The 19,063-nt window shown below is 45.7% G+C and overlaps 1 protein-coding gene across 6 annotated transcripts; it reads right to left on the bottom strand.

Annotated features, from left to right (window-relative positions):
• Positions 1–5,977: 5,977 nt before the first annotated feature.
• SLC32A1 (solute carrier family 32 member 1) lies at positions 5,978–17,553 on the bottom strand. 6 transcript variants are annotated; one of them, XM_083745813.1, is made up of 4 exons: positions 17,197–17,553; positions 13,134–13,211; positions 10,720–11,648; positions 5,978–8,107 (listed from the first exon to the last, which is right to left on the bottom strand). In XM_083745813.1, the coding sequence occupies exons 3-4, from the start codon at positions 11,095–11,097 to the stop codon at positions 6,920–6,922; spliced, it is 1,566 nt and encodes a 521-aa protein (XP_083601939.1). In that variant the 5' UTR covers positions 11,098–11,648; positions 13,134–13,211; positions 17,197–17,553; the 3' UTR covers positions 5,978–6,919. The 6 variants fall into 6 exon arrangements, with proteins under 6 accessions (XP_083601939.1, XP_083601938.1, XP_083601941.1 ...); XM_083745812.1 differs by lacking the exon at positions 17,197–17,553 and adding an exon at positions 16,852–16,939; XM_083745815.1 differs by lacking the exon at positions 13,134–13,211.
• Between the last annotated feature and the right edge of the window lie 1,510 nt (positions 17,554–19,063).

The following is a 19,063-nucleotide window of genomic DNA, read 5'->3' as shown; positions in this document are numbered from 1 at the left end:
AGCTGGCTGAGTGCCATTTTAAGCAGCCCCTCTCTGGAGCCAGCCCTTTTGTGCCGCTCTTCCCTCCATCGCCACCCTGGTGCTCCTGTGGGCCAGAGAGTGGAGCGGACGAGCTCGCTCTGCCTACCCACGAGAAGCAACAGCAGTGGTGGTGGTGGCAGCGGCAGCAGCAGCCCCAGGGAAGGTAAGCACAGCTGCTGGGGCTGGGGGGGGAGGACTACTCCCCCCCCAAGTGCCGCTTCTCCAGCCCACCACAAGGTCTAAGGGACAGTGGACCAGCCCGTGGCTAAAAAAAAAATTCCAACCCCTGGGCTAGCCCTTTTACAGGGTCTGCTAGGGTCATGCCCATCTACCTGGTCACACACAAGGGGAGGAGGCTCCAGAACAGGTATGACAGGAAGTCCTCCCTGTCTGGAGTCACAATCCCCTGTGTGTCCACTCTAGGCAACAGGAAGATTTTGTACTTGACTGCTTCAGTGATGATACATTCCACAGGAATGTGGATGGGGAGGAAAGAGCTGCAACAAACTGAGTATCTGATTGATCCTTTCCATGGACAGTACATCATTAGTATTATCCAGAACAGCAATTTTTAGGTCAGATGATAAAATATTTGGTGGTGATTGCCTAATCTTTATTATTATTTTTTAAAATTTACTTATGTATCTAATGAACATACCCCACACTCCTCCAAATCACCACTTACATGCTTAGAAGTCCATGTTCTCAATGTGATGATTTTGGACAACTTTCAGAAAAGGATACATCACATACAAAGTGAAAATCCATGTGCAAGAAACTAGGAGGCAGAGAGGCTAAGGAGAATGAGAGGGTGGTGCATATTGAGAACAAAGGTAGCTGTCTTGGCCCATAAGAAAAAAATCCCAAAGTCTCTATTTGGGCAACGTCTTTCTTAGACAGCCCAAAATGTCATTGAATAATGTGCAACCTTTCAAGTGCCTCAGAATTCTCAATCAGTGGAGGAAACATTCTTTCAAATATGGTGGACTTGTAAAAGGGTAAAAGAAAATTGGGAAATGATCCATAATGAATTGCAAAAAAATATATGTTTTAAAGTACTTTTCCCCCCCAAAAGCAGAGTCTGTTCTGTTGGGAATAATTCAGACTAAATTCCCAGGTATCAAAAAAGGTTATTTATTTATTTATGCATGCTACTACTGTGGCCTGTGTTTTGTTAGCCCAAAAATGGAAAACGAGTGAGGTCCCAACTAAGGAAGAATGCAGCTTAAGTTGACAGAATATGCACAACTCGCAGACTTAACATATAGAATAAGAGAACAAGAAGAACATACATTTAAAGAAGATTGGAAAACGTTTATTGAATATATGGAAAATAATTGTGTACAGCTGAAAATGCTGGCAACATTAAGATAAATTCAACAGTGTAAACAAGTTTTGATGGCAGTAGTGATGGAATACTGAATGGTATGGTTTTTTGTAAAATAGGTAAAATTTATGAAATGTAAAATGAACCATGGAAAAGAAGGGAAGTCATTGATATCTTCAGGATGGAAAATGAGTATTTTAAACTGTAAAACAGAAAACTTAATAAAATTTATATACAAAAAAAAAAGAATTCTCTATAGGGCTAGATGTAAAATAAAAATAAAAAATATTGGGGAGGGCAAGAGGGAAAAGGGTCTGTCAGTCAAGTCATCCAATAGGTCTCTACAAACGCCTTAACATCCCCTCAAACGTACAAACAAAAAAAGCACAACGACGAGCAAAAGGAGCCGTCTGGCTGTCTTGAGATTTAGAAGGAAGGGCTTCTAAATCGCTCAATTTGACGCACGCGCGCGATCGCCAGCTCTATGATTGGGGAGGCTTCGTTCGCTTGAGGGCTCGTGTTTCCTAAATGAAGCTTACTATATTATTAACGCTTTATAAGCGGGCACTTCCCTGCAGGCAACCAAGCTGGCCACATGAGCGGTGCATTGGGAGCCTGGCGGTGGAAGGGGCCTCATATACCAAGTCAGACCATCATGGGTCCAGGTCGTCCTGATAAGCTGAGGGCTGTCTCCGCTGGCTGGCAGATGGTCGCCAGGGTTTCAGAAAGGGCACCTTCTCCCCAGGCCTACCCGGAGATACTGGGGACTAACCTACGCGTAAAGCAGACGCCCTATCGCGGAGCCACTGCCCTACCGTGGACTTCTGCGGCTAAACGTCCCCACGATCTCGAATTGAGGGCTTAGCCGACTTAATAACCTGCGGGGCGATCTTGAGGCCCTTTCAGGGTTACTTCAGGAAGGAGTCTGCGCTGCGGTGATTCACCCTCTCGCTGCCTCTTGGTTCTTTCCCGTTGCCTCCTTTCTTCGTAACCCAGTTCTTCCCCCTTCCTCGCCGTCTCCCTCTCCCTCTCCCTCTCCCTCTCTCTTTCCTGCATTGCAGACCTATTGGCAAACAGAAAACTCCGCAAGAAGAACATGCTTTCCTAAGCCGAACACGTGCGCACATAGATGCTCAGGAAAGGGCCATTCGATTCTCATCCAGATTTCCTTTCCGGAGACCTGTGTCTAATTGACTGGCCTGACTTAGTTTAACCCTATCCCCACTGATCTAGGAGTAGGACCACTGGACTCAATGGGACTTTCTGCGTAGGCGTGTACAGGATGTTCTCAACATCAATAGTTTCTTAAAAATAATAATCCTCATCAGCTGCCACGAAAAGGCTTGAATTGCGCGCGAGTACCGAAGAGCGCATTCATTCCTGGCTGCATCACCGCGCGGCTTTCCTTCCCATGAATAAGATCGCGTGGCTACGATCGTGTTGCTAATGTAAGTGGATTTGAGAATTAAATCTACGAGAAGAATCAATGGCCCGAGAATTCTGTGTTAATTGCGCTGATGGAGTGCCCAGTTCTTGGCTCTGGGTAGTTAGAATAAAAGGCAAACCCTCATCTCCGGGGTCGAGGGTAGTTCTGGACGCTTTTTTCATAACATTTTACTTACCTGTCTAAAAAAACGACTTGCCAGTATCCTCGCCCTTAAATTTTTCATAGGCTTTATTAATTTGGAAAGTGTCTGCCTTTCAGTAGAGAACGGTTTCCCCTGTTTTACGAAGTAACACAAGCGACTCGAATCACGTTACTGTTTATCCGAATTATATTTCAGCATCAATTACGATTATTCGATGGTGCAGATTATGATTATTACGCCTCCAACTAGAGATGTCGCCTCCAGAAGAAAATAAAAAATAAATTCATCAGCTGCAGGCTTGGGAAAGAAATGATGATGCAATTCTGCGTCACAGTGTGACGTTGTGCGGGGGAAGATTATAGCTCATTTTCCTTCCTCTGACTTAAAAGCCATGTGAATGAATTATAATACAGTATTTTTAAAAACAAAAACGTGTAACATAATGGAATCTAAAATATATGCGACACTAATAAATAAACAACACTAGCCTATGCATATTTACTCGGAAGTAAGTCCCACTGTATCCACTGGGTCTTACTCCAAGGAAAGTATGCATAGGATTGCATACTTGTTGTTGCGGCATACGCAAGATATATACAGTAAAGCTATTTCAGTTTGGCCATTTGCGTATTTCAGATAGACAGATGAGCAATGCAAACGACGACATACATTATATTTCTGTCCTTTTCCCTTTCAAGGAGAAAATTCTGCCTTGCTTCTTCTCTGCTGGAAAATTGCAGGAGTTAATATTAGATATATATGAGACATCGTGCTCTCTTTGAACGGATTATTTACGAAAAACGGAAGAGAAAATGTTGAAACATTTCCCACCCGTTACACATATTCCTAGGTTATTTCGCTTTGCGAAGCAGCTTACTACTTCGACGATTGCTCCGTTATACAAGATCTCAAAGCATTCGATATTCTAGAAGCTTCAAACAATGCTATTCGCTTGGAGTACTGCGAAAAATAAACCTTATCTGCCCACAAGGAGGCGCTATTTGGAATTTCCTAATTCCAAAATTAATACAATGAAACGCAGCCAGTTAAGATAAGGGGAAATAGATGGGTGGGTAAGAAGATTGCTTTTAAAAAAGGACTGTTCACTTCTGACGTTTTATGCTGCCTCCAGCACAATAACAGTTTAGAACTAGGATGATACGTTCTTTAAAGGAAACGTGAGCACCAACATCTTGTCCTCTGTAGGCTTGAATAAAATACTTTCTTTCCTACTGCAGTGGATGGAATCTGGCATGAATTTCAATATCCAGGAACTATCAAGGGCTGCATGGATTACTATAATTGAATGACAAATTTGCTTAAATCTGACAAATTTCAAAACTGCCACTAATTCAAATTTTGGAATATTTGGTAAATCACATTTAAGAAATCACTGGCATAATTTTTTCCTCATCAGATACATAAAAGAGTTTAAAATACTACACAAATCTAATTCTTCAGAATACATTTAAGAGCAAAGAAATATCATATGAATATCTCTTCTTTGCTGAACATCAGTTTTTGCCACCAAAGCTATAATTACACTGAAAAGCCACAAATAACCTAAATCCCAGATAAGAAGTTGAAAATTCAGATATCAAGATGAGCTATTCAGACTTTTCAAATATTGATATGCAAATTTGATATTTGAGGATTTAAATAACAAGGCAGGGAGGGTAGGGGAATGAAAACATATAAATGAGAAATTTCCTCACTGTTTCATTTCAGTTCTGCACTATACAAGTCCAGTTACACATTCAGCTATAATGTGGCATGGCCCTGTCAGGACTGTCTCACTTCGAAAAGTGTGTTTTAATTACTCTGTTAAAAAAACTGAAGAAAAATAACCTAGAATATCAGAAAAAAGACTACATTTTGCAATCTTTACCCTTACATGCTATCTTACTACAGACAGGAAGGATTATTTTATATGGGGGAAAAACTCATTCATGTGATTTCCCCCTACCCATAATCTGAAAAGGTTTAGTCCAGAAAGAGTTGTACCATAGGATAGTTCTGAATGTGTATTTAACTTTTTAGACTTGTCAGACTCTGGGCTTTACTTCCCATCTCAGTAAAAGCTGAGCTCAGCCATAACTTCCCATCTGTAAAATGATAATACTGGTCACTTTTGGCATGCTGCAGTTGCACAGCTATGCTATGGAAAGAAATACTTTGTACATTAAAAATGGTGTATGAATTAAATAACAGCCAAAATTATTAATGGGTTGAGGAACTGAAAACACAGAGACACAATCAGCAAAATTCAGAGGCACACACCCAAACCTTATTATAGTCTCCCTTCCTGAGCCACACTCAAATAAACTGAGATGGGAAAGGCCAAGGCAATTGTATCCTAAAAGATAATCCTCATTGTGCATTGGCTCGATCACAAATGATAGACTTTATATTGGTTAGAGGACAGCTAATGTAACATAGCAGCGAAGAAACGTGGACCATAATTCTGTGCACAAGGAGTTGGTCCCATAGAAATCACATTATGTGCCACATGAGTCAAGGAGCTGCCAAGTCAAACCTTGTACTTGCCATGACCCCACTACATACTTAATAGCACAATCCTACTCAGAAGTAGGTCCTATTGAGGATTGCAATCTGAGACAAGTCCATGTCTCACAGCCTCTTCCCCAGATCTGTAATAATGTACTGATACTGACCTACCTTAATGGCTTGTTGCCATGAGATAATGTTTGTGAAATGCTAGGCTTTAGCACAGTAGGGTGCTATCGTTCATACCAAGTTAGTTGTAATGACCAGCTTGTCCCACTGATTTCAATGGAACTTAAGTTCAGATACACAACAGAGTAATCCTGACCATGTCTATTTGGAAGACCTATTGTATTCAATGAGACTTATTCCCAGCCTTGGCTACAATACTAACCTCAATTACCTGGGAATAAGCCCCATTGAATTCAATGGAGCTTACTTCTGAGTAGCCATGGTTAAGCCTGCAGTCTCAGTCTGGATGCAGCCCAGTGTGGTCACAGATTACAGTCCCTAGAACAAACCATGCCAGCCGAAGTTCTTATGGTTTCTCTTTATTGTTTGATATATTTATGTACCACATTATATGTTAAAGATAGATTTTCTGATATACATTTTTCATCTTTTTTACCACAATTACACCACACATACATTGGAAACAGCTCCACAGATCTGGTAGTTGCACAGAATGGTTTTTTTGTGTGTGTTTTGTTTCATATCCAGAATACTTTTTTTTCAAATCAAACAACTTGATTTTATTTTATTTTGCAATTTAGAAATAAAAATGACCCAATCCAGAACTGAACTCCCAAGTCTCTGATCTCAGATGGAGGTCAAGGAAGGTCAAAATGGGAAGCGCTGGTATTGGACATGAGTTTGTATGGAAGTATTAAGCAGTCCTTACTAGTTGTTTTAATATACAATGTAAACACTACAGCTTTTGTGGCTCATCATTGGTCACTGAAACCGTTTCAACTAGTTGCTCATACAATCTAAATCTTGCATTAAGTTTCATCAGGTCATTATGTTGCCCAGTTTCCCAGCACAAGGATCCCAAGAGACTTGGGTGCCTTTTCTTTTTTAAAAAAACAAGACTGAATTGCATAATACTTGCAGAAATATTACCAGCAAACCTCTCATTATTTCCAAATACAGAATTTCATCTTCCTTATAAGAGTTTTTAAACTAGTGAATAAACAGGACAAGGAAATATTTCAAATATTTTCTCTCTGATAATATCTAAATATATATATATGAGTCTTCTTAAGTTTATTTAAAAAGTCTGCTGGGCTAAGCGTTTGATCTGGAAACTTTGCTTAATGTTCTGTGATAGAATTTCTTGGGTGTACTTAACTAAAACAAAAAAAGAAAGAACAACATTTCTCCTTTGATGAGGATGAATAATCATTTGACTATGTGGATGTTCTGTGTGATTCTCTCGCAATCCCTCCCTTTAAGTGCAACCAGCTCAACTTATCCTTTAGTCTTCTGTATTGGTTCTATAAGCCTCGATGAGGCCTTCTAAAGAGTGAATGAACCCAGACACACTGCATATACCCCCTATTACAAAAATGGCCACATCAAAGAAGACATGGTGCCACAAGAGCTTCCTCCACAAGAGCTTGAGGTGGAAGAGGCTGGGGAGGAGGAAACAGAGGCCTGCACCTGTGAGGCTCCCGGTCAGGCCCATCAGGAGGGCAAAATGAGGGACATAAATGGCCATCAACAAGGTAAAAACTACAAGGGCACACCTGAGGGTGAGTCCCCAGGATTTGATCCTGCCATCACCTCCATAGCAATTAGGGAAGAAGGCCCTGGCTCCATCTTGGAAGAGGGATCTCTCCAGGACCTCCACAGCTGCAAAGAACGGCAATGGGTAGGACAGCAAAGCTTTGGCCACCAAGAAAAGGTTGACGACAGCCCTAATGGTGGATGGCAAGTTATCTGTGATGACTTCCTTTGTCTCGTCGGCCCAAGTCAGGTAGGCAACCAAGGCAAAGAGTCCTTTCAGGATGCAAGCAGCTATGTGAGTCCAGTTCATCATGCAGTGGAACTCCTTAGGGTTCTGCATGTTCCCTTCTAAGGAAGGCAGAAAGATCTGAGAGGTGTAGCTGAAGACAATGATGCCAATGGAGATGGGGAACTTCTTCACGTCAATGTAAAACTTGACTTTGTCCCATGCCCAGTCGCGGGCTCTGGAGAGGCAGTAGGCGATGACTAAAATGTTGATCACAAAATGGGCCAAGGTGCAGAGCAAGCTGAACTTGGAGACAGCCTTGAGGTTCTTCAAGAAAGCACAAGGAAGGAGCACAGCTGTGGCAATGATGGACCATGATTTCTGAGAGACCGGCAAGGTTGGGAAGCTGTTGTACATCAGGTTGCCACTGACCACCACATAGAGGATGCAGGTCATGACCAACTCTATGATCTGAGCCACATTCACAATCCTGCCCCCTAGCGAGGGGAACCTGGGAGCACAGCAAGCATTTGCAATGTCCACATAGGAGTCTCTCACCCTGACTATCTCCCCGTCTTCGTTCTCTTCATACAGACAGGCAATGAGGATTTTCCCAGTGTAGCAGCAAACCACTGCTGCAAAAATAATTAAAAAGAGTCCTAGGTATCCACCATGGAGAATAGCATAGGGCAGGCCAAGGACAAACATCCCCTAAAAAGAGACAAAATGGAGACTGTGTTGCTCAGTTTTACTTAGCACGTGACAACTCGTGGGGGGGGGGTAGAGGTGGAAGGGACAGTAACAAAATGCAAGGGCCTCTTACCCACCCCCACCCCTCCAATTTTCCATAGAATGAAATAAAAAATCAGGACAGACCCCAGAAAGAAATAGCATACTTCACTTTTCTGCATGTAATAACTCTTAAATGTTTGAATGTAATCACAGAACCTTTATTTAAGGTGGCGGTGGTGAGGATTCTGTCATTTAAATTCTGTGGTTTCTCTCTTTTTTAAAAAGAAAAAGTTGTATGCTTTGGAGAGGGGGGAGCATAAATAGTTAAATATTTAAAAGCTTTAAAAAAAAACCAGTTAAGTAATCCAAAATGTCGTGGAATAAATTTCAATAAATCATCGTCCTTGCTTGCAGAGGCTTTTTGTTTTTTTAAACTCACATTAAGACTGCAATCCCTAACACACTTGCAAGGCAGTAAGCCCCATTGAACACCATAGGATTTATCTCTAGGTGAGAATGCATTGGATTCACTGCATTTCTTTAAATGGCTTTTGACCCCTTTTCCTTTGACTGGGTTTTTGTTTTTTAAGATCCAAAGCATTGAAGCAATCTTGAAAATATCTCACACAAAGAAGTGGCTGGCAGCTCTCAAATTCATTCCCTTCTTTGAAAATTGAAAGGATATGTTTTGAATCAGTAGCGAACACAAACATTCGTAACTCTTCCCCTTCCCCTTTGTATCTTATCTTGTTAAGACTGTAAGCAGCTGGCTCAATTTGCTGCTCTTTTAAAATAAATAAATAAATTGTACCTAGTACCTGGTGCAATATCAGACAGAATAATAAAGTTTTGGTGTTTCAAACTGCTTGGAGTTATAATCTGAGGATCAGAACAATTCCTTTCCTCTACTCCCCCCTCCCAAATATGCGATTCTGCAATGAAACATTCGTTAATTCATTATTGCAAATGTAAAATGCCCTGGTTTAAGCTAGAAGACATTCCCATTAGGTTCCTTATGCAAACTGAAAACCAGTTCAGCCAAATGTATCTAGTCCTATGGCTGGACTGGTTTATAAGCCATATTGGTGAATCGTTACAGAGGGCATTTTTAGAAGCAGTCTTGATAATCGAAGATTCCTCTAGGTATCAAAAAACTCCGCCACATTTTCAAATAAGAAAACATTTTTTTACAAAAATCCGATTTGGCTGTAAATTAAATTGAATTTTATCAGACCTGGCAATAAATTGGACAGGGAAATATTTTAAAATATCAATAGACAGGCTTGGGGAGTCTCGCATTCCGTTTCCAGCCTTTTAATACCCAACGAAATTCGATCACAAGTATGGAAATGCAACTTTATCTTCCTAAGAAGCATTTCCTGATCAATTATTACTTTCCTCTTTTCGGATCTGAAGCATATCCGATTGAAACCGAATAACACCGGGATGTCATTTCGTTACATCGCATTTTTTTATTGTCTGTAACAGGAGTTTTTGACTTTATGTACCTGCACTTTTGAACACACAAAATTAACTCTTTAAAGGAAAGTGGGAGCGGGGGGGGGGGGGACTCAGTGAGATTGTGCAGTTTGGTTTGAGAGATTAAAACCAGGAACCGTCAGTTTAAGTACTACGATGCAAAAAGACGTTAATGTATAGTGTCTCTGTGTGTTTTTCCATTTACTCCTTAGGCGAGTCACATTCCAAATGCGCGGCTTTCTCTTTTTATTAGCTGAATGGGCAGAGGAAAATTAATACAGACTCTGAAACGCCTAGGGGAGGAGGGAACAGGCTCTCCTGTTTGGACCATCTGTTGCCTTGGTTATGTCGAGGTGCAGAGTCGAGCCAGAAGCGGTGCTATGCACCAAAACAAAACAAAAAAACACCGAATTGAGGAGGAAAGAAAGAAGAGGCAGAAGGGCCATTCGGATTTCGAGGTGCATACCCGACACCACAGTCTTTTGTGTTCCGTAACAATGTCTGCGTTTTGATTTCTCAACATGAGAAACATGGATTAACATAATCACTGCAGGAATAAGATGGACCGAATTGAGGTGGGGAGAGGGAGGAGGGAAGAGAGAGGGGGAAAAGGAGGACAGAGAGAGACTGAAGTGGGGAGAGAATTCTTTGGCCATTCTTTTAACTGACCTAAAAAGAGAAGTTGTTGGCTGTTGATGCGTGTGATGCGATCTTAAGTATGTGCTCCCGAATCGCGACCTAACCCCTAACCCTTGAATGTCCTGGCCCCAGTTATGTTATGTGCAATCAACCATGTGCGACGTGGTCTCGGGAGTCCACACGTTTCTAGGAGAAGTGGTTTGCACTAGGTGGTCCGTTGGAGGTTCCTCCACCGCCTCTAAGGTCCTATGAGGGCAGGGAGCGTGAGGGCAGGGCGCAGCTGAGCCGCATCTGCGACGGAATTCGCTCCAGGGCGAACCATGATGCGCACGGGCCCCTAGGAAGGAGTTTGGGGGGGGGGAGGGCGTCCTGACTGTGCAAGGCAGTGGCCAGGCTCTACCGCCGGTTCCAAGGGAGCCAGGACCCCGCCCCACCGAATGAAGAGCAATGGAATTGGGGGGGGGTTGCGTTACCTGGATGGCGTTGGTGACATTCCAGCCGGCTTCCCAGGCTGTGATCCTGGGCTTCCCTTGGCCGGACAGCTCGGAGCAGACGCCTTCGTCCTTGGAGGCGGACGGAGGCAGGGGCCCGGTGCCGTCCCGCTGGTAGTGGATGTCCCCTTCCAAGGGCGGCTCCCCTCCTTCCTCGCTGCCCTCGGATTTCAAGATGTCCATCTGCAGCCCTTGCCGGTGCTCGTAGTCCAGGTCATCGCAGTGCACGAAGCCCACCGCCTCCTCGTCCGTCGCCGCCTGGAAGCCCAAGCGGGCGAACACCCCGCTGACTTTCGCCTGAGACTTGTTCGAAACCGAGGTGGCCACATTGGAGATCTTGCTGCGGATTAACGTCGCCATGATGCTGGCTCTGGCTGCGCCTCAATCGGGTGTGTGTGAGAGAGTGAGTGTGTGTTGGGGGCGGGGAGAGAATTAACACGCTCCTAAAAAGTAGAGGGAGTTGAAATTTTAAAGTTTAAATTTTTAAAAAAAGGTCGGTGGAATTCTGCGCCAAGCACGATCCAGGCTCCGCTCGTGCGCTCTTGCCGACGGTGGCGATGCGTTTTAGCAGGGCGCTATCTCCACTCCCGGATGGAATTGGACCTTCTCCTCCTCCGCAGTGTCCCTTGGACCATGACACCACTCAGAGGGTCCACCTTGGCGCCTCCATATGAGCCTGTCGCCTTCTACCTGGTGCATGAGGGGAGGGCAGGGCAGGCAGGGCTGCGGGGTGGTCGTGGGGATGTCTGCTGCTTGGATGCCCGGCTCGCCTCTCCCAAGAAATCTCGTCTTCCTCTCTCCCCCAGCCTCCTCCTCCCTCTTCTTCTTCTTCTTCTTCCTCCTCCTAAGCAGGAGAGAGGCGGGTGGGTTGTCTCTCCAGCCTTAGCGGTGCCAATGCAATGCAGAGAAGCCTGGGGGTGGGGGGAGGGAGGGACGAAGGGAGAGAGAGAGAAAGGGAAAGAGAGAGAAGAAGAGGGACGTGCGATGATCACCAGATTGCCAACGCAAGCCTTTTGCTGTGCACAACACGTATCCATCCCCACGCGTTCATCTATCAGGAGGAAGGGGAGGGGGGCAGCGGGATGAGGAAAGGTTTGCTGCATTTCTGGGGGAGGTACTGCAAGTCCCCACCAAAATCTACTCCCCCACCCCTTTTCCTACTCCAACAGCAACACCCACGCCTCAGAAACACTGCGGATGGAAAGGAGGGGGACACGATTTAAATTCTACATGGTGTTTCTGTTCCGTTCCAAGCCTGGTTCTCAGAATGCCACAAAACCCAGTCTAGGGAGCCCCTCTTCTCTCCCCCCTCCCGCCGCCCACCTTCACCCACCAACAAAAGGCAATCATATCCATGATGGATATTGCTAGGGAAAGGATCTTCCCAACTCGCTGGACAAATTTATCTCTCCCTCCGCCCAATATTTGTGGATCATCTTTCTCGCTCCGCCGCCCCGCCCCCACTTGCACAGGCACACACACACACACATCCCACCCCCCGCAGATTAACAGTGCCAAAACGTGAGGCAAGAGGTACGGGGAGTAAGGACAGAAAGCCAGGCCTAAAAAGATGGAGAATTTATTACGCACAGAGAAGGAGAGACAGGGAGATTTTCGCTGCAATCCTATAACTAGTTTCAAGGCCCATTGAATTCCATAGGACTTCATTCGTAGTCGACAAGCGTAGGATGGCACCTGCTCATCCTTTTGCTTCTATGACGTGTAAAGAGAGTGTAAACCCCCAAATGGAATAGATTTGTTTGTTTTTCAAAAAGCCTGTTGCTAGAGAATAGATACAAGGGAAGCCTTCACGTTCATATACACAATTCATTTATTTTCGGTATGTCAGTATGTCTGTTAGATCTCTTTGGGAACCACAAATGATGGTCTCATAATTTTATTACCTGGCAATCTGATACCATAGGAGGGAAAACTGAGACGCCATTTCTTTTCGCCCGATGTTTAGAGAGCCCCTAGCACCTTTAAAATAAGGCAGCAAGCTTCGCCGATTTGCTAGCTTACAGGGGAGGAAAAGGGAAATGTCGATCCCAGCCAAGCACTTTTACAAAGTCGTGTTGTTCAGCAAACTCTGGTTTCTCGTCTGATTGGTCCGACTCCCCCACCCCGCTGTCCCACCACTCACTCTTCATTTAATATGGCTGTTAAATGTTCCTAAAATAGCATCTCGCCTGTAGTACTGACGTAATGCTCTTTATGAATTTTATTTGCTGTTTCCTTTGCGTGATCCGAATCGTCCCCGAATTTTCTTTTACAGCGGATCTAAATCGCATTGTAAAACCAGAAGGAAGCTGGAGGAAAGGAGGACGAACAAGGCTGTGACGTTTCTCGAAAGAGGTTTATTATAGTCGCAGGAAATCGTAGCCCAACTATGTTACCTTGTCTGGGGTTCAAAAGAGCCGGCATTCCTAGCACGATTCGGAGAGCTTTTGCACAGACACAAATCCCGGTGGTGGCTTGAAAAAAGAAAGAAAGAGAAAAGACTTCCAAGTAAAGATGGCGCTTCTGACTACAAATCTTAAATCGGTGGGTTTATTTTGCGCTAAAGGAAGCGGCCTCTGTCGCCAATGTTGTGAGTGAGGAAGGTCAAAATGATCCCTTTCTTGCCAAAATTACACATACTTACACAAACACACACCCCAATTTCAAAGCCGAGCTCCGCCGGTTAGCAAAATCAGGCCTCATCCTGGCTTTGGAGCAGGAATTATCACATATCGTTGCACAAGTAGGTCGAGAAAGACAAGCCCTGGAGTTGCCCGCCCCCCTCGCTCCATATTTAGAAACATACAACATGCGTCTGGCAAAAAGGAAGGATCTAATCGCAGCTAGGTTTTAATTTGTATTGCAGAAAACACACGCGGAAGGTAATGTCACTCAGCTCACAGCGCGCGCGCGCGCACGTCCACACACCTGCCTGGGACTCAAATTTACTTGGAACCCAAAGAAAGATCCCTAAAGCGCTTGAGACGTTGCTGCTGTAGCTGCATTTAAATCCTAACTTCTTTTCGAAGGAGCTCAAGGTGGCGAAAATGGTCCTCCTCCTCCTGAATTAATCTTCATAACAACCTTGTGAGGTAGGTTAGTCTGAGAGGCAGTGAATGGCTCAAGGTCACCAAGCCAGCTCTATAACCGTGAGGATTTGAACCCTGTTCTCCCGGGTCCTAGTACAGCACTCTAACCACTACACTACACTACACTACACTACACTACACTACACTACACTACACTACACTACACTACACTACACTGCTACCTTCCGTACCCTTTCCCTACCATTTGTCGATATCTATGCAGCCGATCTCTTTGAAGCAAAATCCCCGGAGGTTTGGTTTGTCGCTGTCGTGTGTTTTACAACTGATTCTCATACGAAGTAACACTGAAGAGCCCGGATGAATCTCAACAGGGATGTGTGGGATAAACCCTAACGGGCAGAACCAGAGCAATATCATGAGCACCGAACTAGACAACTGAACATCCCCTGCTTCTTAGGCTACTAAACAGACCAGAATGAATGCCATTTTAACTCCCTTTTGGAATATATATATATATCTTGCTCGCTTGCTTTGCATCTCAGCAAAGGAAACAAAATTCTGACCCTCTGCACACAAAAATCTGGATAGAATTAGCAAGATCTGCACATTATTGTGATTTTCATTATAAAGGCAATATTTTATGTGAGCCGTTTTAAATAGACCTTCTTAAAACATGGGCGCCCGAAGGCGTAACAGAGATTTTCTCAAGGAGACGAAAAGGAGTCAGATCAAACAACGAGCAGCCTTTTTGTTGTTTGTCTGGTCTGGAAAAGGTCATGGTCGGCCGGCTTCCTCCGAGACGTCTATTTGTACATTCTAAACGAGGGAAGCCCCATTGTCTTCATTAAGCTTTTCTTGTTTTTGATGACGTGGGTGTCCCCCAACCTCGTCCCTCCTCCCAAAGAGCTCCGGCTCTCGCGTGCACTGATACCCCACCTCCCACAATATCATCCTCGCAACGCTATTCCCAAGACCAAGGTCCAACCAAACCGGTTCTTGGCTGTTTTTTCGTTCCAACAGCTCTTTCATAGCCTCCGGAATTTTGTACAGCCACCTGCACTAATTAAATAGAGTTATATAGTTGTCCTTTAAACAGCTATACTGACCAGCGTCTCGGTATGAAAAGACACAATATAGCCTGGAATGGGTTTCAGGATTACATCTTGCATTTAATCTGCCACATTTCATCCTAAAAACAATCCCCAAAGGTCTCTCTTTTTAACACCCAGTTGTTTCAGTGAATTGCAGTCATTTCAGGATCTTTCCTGGATGCTAACACCTAGTCCCCGTGAAATCATTATTCATTAGTTCATTCATTCAAAGGCACGCTTGGATCGATGCATCGTTGTCTTCCTCTGCTGGTTTTGCTCCGGCCCCATCCACACGCGAAACACACACGAAATGTTTATTTGGATTTAACCTGATTCGCTTTCTGAGATTAACTGGCTGCAATCACCCAGAAAAGTTGCTTGGGGGCAAACCACCACACTGACAAGGGAAAGGGAAAAGCTAAATGTCAAATTTACTAATAAATCTGTTTCTCCCGAATTAATTTATCCGGAAGTACTGCTCACTCCTAATAGCCTTCAAAAGGATTCAAGAGGATTTCGCATTATCATCTCTTGAATATACATCAAGATTATCATGTCCTTAGCCCGCTCCTAAACGAAAATACAGCAAAAGCAAATCCACACACGCAGTCTCCCACAACAGATTGCACATTCTTTCATGCTGTAAACTCCCTGGGGCAGAGAACTGCCTTTTTGTTTGTTTGTGAATCTGCAAAGCGCCACGCACATTGATGGCGCCAAATAAATAAATACATAAATATCATCAGAGAGATGCCTGTGTGAAACACACTTCACACCCATCAGATCCCACGGACAAGTGTTTTCATTCATATCCGTTGTGAAGCACAAGGGTCCCCCGCCCCCAGTGGAGGCAGTTCACACGTTTAGAGGCTAGTAATCAAGCGACGAGGGAGGTACATCACTGACGCGTTCTTTCCAGTCAAACTGGGTTTGAAATGGGGTGGTGCCAGTCCCTAAACGATTCTTCTTCGATTTGGATCCAACGGGATCTGAAATCCACTTTTCAACGAGCGCGTTTTGAACTCTGAGCGGGGAAAAGGAGTCAGGGAAGGAGACGAGACGCCCCGCCCCATTTCGACGCCCCAAAGGCGTATTTCCCTCCGAAGATGAATTGCTCAAAAAGTTGTCTTCGTATGGGCGTTAGTTTGTAAGGTGTAGCTAGATATCGCTCTGTGCATACTTTATAGCCTTAACAACTTGGAGAGGGCGGGTGGAGAGATAGGAACAGCTTTTCATTTATCGGTTTCTTTTTAAACGCCCCCCCTCCAAAAAAAACCCCCTGAAGATTATTCTCTCTTCCCGGGAGGGCAAGGTTTGATTCGGAATTCAGCAAATTCGGCAGCGAAGCAGTCGACCTCGTACAGCGATTAAAATTGACCAAGCCGGTGCGCCGGGAGGTGCACGAAACTAGACCGCTGTCCATCGGCTGCTGCGCGTTCGTCAGCCTGTCGACGGCCAGAGGAAGAGCCAGGACTTCTTTAAAATTCAAGATATCTCAAGGACTCCTCCTGCACATACACACGCACTCACAAACACAGAGACAGCCAAACACACACGCGACACAAGGAGAGCTTTATAACGCGCCTGCAGTCCGCGCGCCAGGCTTCCTCTGGAACACCACGGCGCGGCGCGGCTCTTCCAGCGGATTCCGCCTCGCGTGCCACTCCTGCCGGCTGCATTTCAGGAGAGAAGCGGGGAAAGCGCCTTGTTCGATTGCCCGATGCTCCCGTTCGCTCTGAATCTGTGGGGCTGGGTGTCTGGGAAAGTGTGCCCAGGACTGCAGCCAGAGCATTTCAGACTTTTGAGAAAAAGAGAAGGAAAAAGAGGGGAGCGGGGAGGAACTGGTTCCCCTCTGAACATAGAAACACATGGACAAAAGGCAGGGAGAGCAGGAGGGAGACGATCTCCTGCTTGACAGGGTTGCAGCTAGCAAAAACGCGCCCCTAGCAACCCCGCCGCTTTTCATACTGTACCTGCCAGCCCTCGCAAGAGTGCAAAACTTTCCGATGGTCCGATGCCGGCAAAAGAGGTCCCTTCTGTCGATGGATTTCGGTGACACGCGGTCACCTTCATCGTCAAATCACACGCACGCGCGCGCTCTCACACACACGTTTGGTCCTGATCTCACCAAGAGCGTTTCACTGGAAATGTCCCGTGAAAAGCGGGTCAGGAGGAGAGAAAGAGAGAAAGAGAGAGAGGGAGCGGGAGAACTAAAAAGGAAAGAAGGAGAGAGGGGTGGAAGAAAGATGGAGAAGGAAGAGAGAAAGAGAAAAAATGGCTCAGGAATAGAGAAGCAGAGAGGGAAACATGCCGGTTACCTAGGATTCATCTTTGCCTGCAGATCCATCGTTCCATATGCAAGAGGACAAGGAACGAGGGGTTGAAACAGCGGAGAGAGGGAGGCGAGGGAGCGAGCGAGCGAGTGAACGGACGGATGGACGGATCACCGCGTCACTGACGCGCGGTAATAATTATTCCCATGGAGGGTGATGGATGAGAATCTTGTCCAAAGGTTAGCAGGTCTGGAGCGTATGCTTCTGATGGACAAATAATTTCAGAATGGAGCTAGAGAGAGGCAGGCGAAGACCCGCTAGCAAACCCTTTCGCTTTCCCAAGCAGCGAGACGCGCGCGCGTCCGCGTATGTCAGAGAGCAGGACGGTGGGGGCTGTGAGTACCTAGACACGAGATCGCTGGAGGCTTTTTTTGTGGAGCCTAAACCAGGTCAAGGAAAAAGATGTGCCGTTTCCCCTCGTTTCCCACCCGCCCCCGCCCCCTCTTTAAGAGGACGTCACGTTTTTCACAAATCCAGAGCTCGCGTATTTATTCCTGGAAGGGGTTCGGGGAAGAACACCCTGACTCAGACATTTCTTCTTGAAATGGTAAATCCCCCTGCGAGCCCCGCCAGAGAGCCGTCGTGTTGCAAAGGGCAGGGCGATAAGCTGCCGTCCAAAGGGTTAAACGGCTTTGCCCTTATCTCCTCGGAACAGGCAGCGTTTTGCACAACCTGCATTAATAACAGCCCCCGCAGAATAAAGCCACCGAGTGCTCAGATTCTTACGGAGAAAGGATGGATAGAGGCGACGGGAGTAGACTGAGCCCAAAATATTGGACTTTCAGCGCTCGACCAGGACAGTTTTGATAACTCCCCTGAGGCCGCTCCTAACGTCCACTGCTTCCTCTTAGGCTTTCCTTTAAAACGACAATTCCTTTTTCACAACTGAGCAAGAGTATCAGATTTCCTTTTTAAGGCAAGTTTCTAGTTCTCATGATTGCTAACAAATGCTCAGTGAGTGCTGTCCTAGGAAGGTGCAGCAAAGGTTCAGTTTTGGCATCATTGTAACAGTGCATTTATTATACTTATGAATTAAAAGTAGGAAATCTGCACACATTCAAAGTGTTGGGAGATGTTGCACTGAAGACAACAAGGGTTTGCAAGTGGAGAAAGTCGACAGATAGGGGAACCTCCAAGCTTCCGAGACTGTCTTTCTGACCTTACCTGAGTTTAAAGGTAAAGGTAAAGGTACCCCTGCCCGTAGGGGCCAGTCGTGTCCGACTCTGGGGTTGCGGGCCCAACTCGCTTAAGAGGCTGGGGGCCAGCGCTGTCCGAAGACACTTCCGGGTCACGTGACCAGCGTGACAAGCTGCATCTGTTGAGCCAGCGCAGCACACGGAAACACCATTTACCTTCCCGCTAGTAAGCGGTCCCTATTTATCTACTTGCACCCGGGGGTGCTTTCGAACTGCTAGGTTGGCAGGCGCTGGGACCGAGCAATGGGAGCGCACCCCGCCGCGGGGATTCGAACCGCTGACCTGACGATTGGCAAGTCCTAGGCACTGAGATTTTACCCACAGCGCCACCCGTGTCCCTTAGTTTACCTTTCCTCAAATGCTAGACCAGAGGTTTTCAACCTTTCTGAGTCCATGGCTCCCTTGACCAACTACATTCTTTCTGGGGCACCCCTGTGGGGCTTAGGGACCCAGTTATGTCACCCTTTGCCTGCAGAGCTGGCAGCCTCTCACCCTTTTTTGAACTTCCTCCCTTGTGGAGTGCTCCCAGAAAAACTCTGGTCTCTGAGCCACGCCCCCTGCCCCAGAGAGAGGGGCCTGGGAAGAGGATGCCCCCAGTCTTAGCAGCCAAACAGAGACTGGCCAAAGGTGAATGTAAGGCCAGCACCTTACCTTGG

The sequence above is a fragment of the Podarcis gaigeae genome (genome assembly GCF_964106915.1).
Source record: "Podarcis gaigeae genome assembly, chromosome: 6".
Classification (NCBI taxonomy): domain Eukaryota; kingdom Metazoa; phylum Chordata; class Lepidosauria; order Squamata; family Lacertidae; genus Podarcis; species Podarcis gaigeae.
This window is presented reverse-complemented; position numbering and strand designations above follow the sequence as displayed.